Source organism: Caenorhabditis briggsae (genome assembly GCF_000004555.2).
Source record: "Caenorhabditis briggsae complete genome, chrI, whole genome shotgun sequence".
NCBI classification, from domain to species: domain Eukaryota; kingdom Metazoa; phylum Nematoda; class Chromadorea; order Rhabditida; family Rhabditidae; genus Caenorhabditis; species Caenorhabditis briggsae.
Window position 1 is genome coordinate 13,323,272 of NC_013489.2, and position 1,441 is coordinate 13,324,712.

Sequence of the window (1,441 nt, forward strand, 5' to 3'; positions counted from 1 at the left end):
CTCCTCACTCTCTCGCCTCCAAAACTTCAATTTAACGTATCTCGGCTCCCAGAGCAGCTAGAAAAAAGATTTTTTTACAGAAATATAGGAAAATGTTTCCCTCGCTCTACATACTAATTCGCGCGCTATTCAAAGTGCTGTAACTCAGCTAAAAATAGAGATAGAAAGCTGAAATTTTGTAAGACTACATTTTGAAATATGGCAAAAACTTTGGTGTTTGAAAACATTCAAAACATTCTTTCCACAAAAAACACTTACTATCAAAAATTCGAAACTTGAGTCTCATTGGAGTTGGTGCTCTGTCATCCATCTCCCTTGAAATTGACACAAACTCGGCCCCTATCCTTCTTGGACAATGAACTACAGATTCTGGGAATACTGTACTTTTCCAGTGCGACCCCAAAAGTTCATTCCTTTGACAATCGTAATATCTACAGTATACCGGCTGTTTGACCATTGATTGTGAATTTATTGTGATTGAAATGTAGGTGGGATAAACATAAGCACCAATTAACGATAATTGAGTGTAGTTTTGACTGTTCTGAAAAACTTTGAAATTAAAAAAAATGTTTTTTTGAATATTTTTTTAAAACTTTTTTTTCTGAAATTTTTGCCATATTTCAAAATGTATCTTTACAAAATTTCAGCTCTCTAGCACCACTTTGAGCTGAGTTACAGTCCTTTTAAGTTCTAACGAGACAGTGTGAGGAAGGCGGAGGTCCCACACATTCTCGTTGCCTGCGCTCTCCCCCTTCCGCACACTATCTCACCCCACTCTTTAAATGACTGTATCTTAGCTGAAAATTGGGCTAGAAGGCTGAAACTTTATAGTTATACATTTTGAAATATGCTAAATAATTCTGTGCAAAAATTTTCAACAGGTTCAGATTTAAAAAAAAATTAACAAAAACTTTTTTCGATATGTTTCCAATTTGAAAATCACATATTATTTGGCATATTTCAAAACATATTCTCACAAAATTTCAGCTTTTTATCGTTACTTTGAGCTGAGTTACAGCCGTTTGAAGTGTCCGGCGAGAGAGTGGAGGGCGCAGACACTCTCCTCGCCTGCGCCCTCTCCCTTCCTCACACTCTCTCGGCGCTGCCAACTTCAAAGGCCAGTAACTCAGCTGAAAATGGGGCTAGAAAGCTAAAATTTCGTAGAAATACATTTTGAAATATGCGAAAAATTTTGAAATTAAGATTTTTTAGAAAAAAACCAAAAATTACCTCTCTGGACAAGTCCAAAGCCATCCATAATTTTCTGGACATTGAACTCCATAATGAGGTACTTATGGAATGGGTCTCAACACTATTCCAATCCGCAATAGTACACTGGTTACTGTAGATAATTGGAAGGGGAGAGGTACGGTAGAAATCTGGAAAACATTGGGTTTTTTTGGGGAGTTTTGGATGTTATTCAAAGTTTTCGAAACTATTG

The 1,441-nt window shown here is 36.6% G+C and overlaps 1 protein-coding gene across 1 annotated transcript in view; it reads right to left on the reverse strand.

Moving 5' to 3' along the window:
• Window positions 1-1,254, reverse strand: part of CBG15826 — a gene marked incomplete at both ends in the record, with an annotated part of 11,150 nt that extends 9,896 nt beyond the window's left edge. The window contains 3 exons of the mRNA XM_002640511.1: window positions 259-541; window positions 1,002-1,130; window positions 1,231-1,254. Of these exons, the coding sequence (XP_002640557.1) occupies window positions 259-541; window positions 1,002-1,130; window positions 1,231-1,254 (436 nt within the window). The remainder of the gene's footprint in view (window positions 1-258; window positions 542-1,001; window positions 1,131-1,230) is intronic.
• Between the last annotated feature and the right edge of the window lie 187 nt (window positions 1,255-1,441).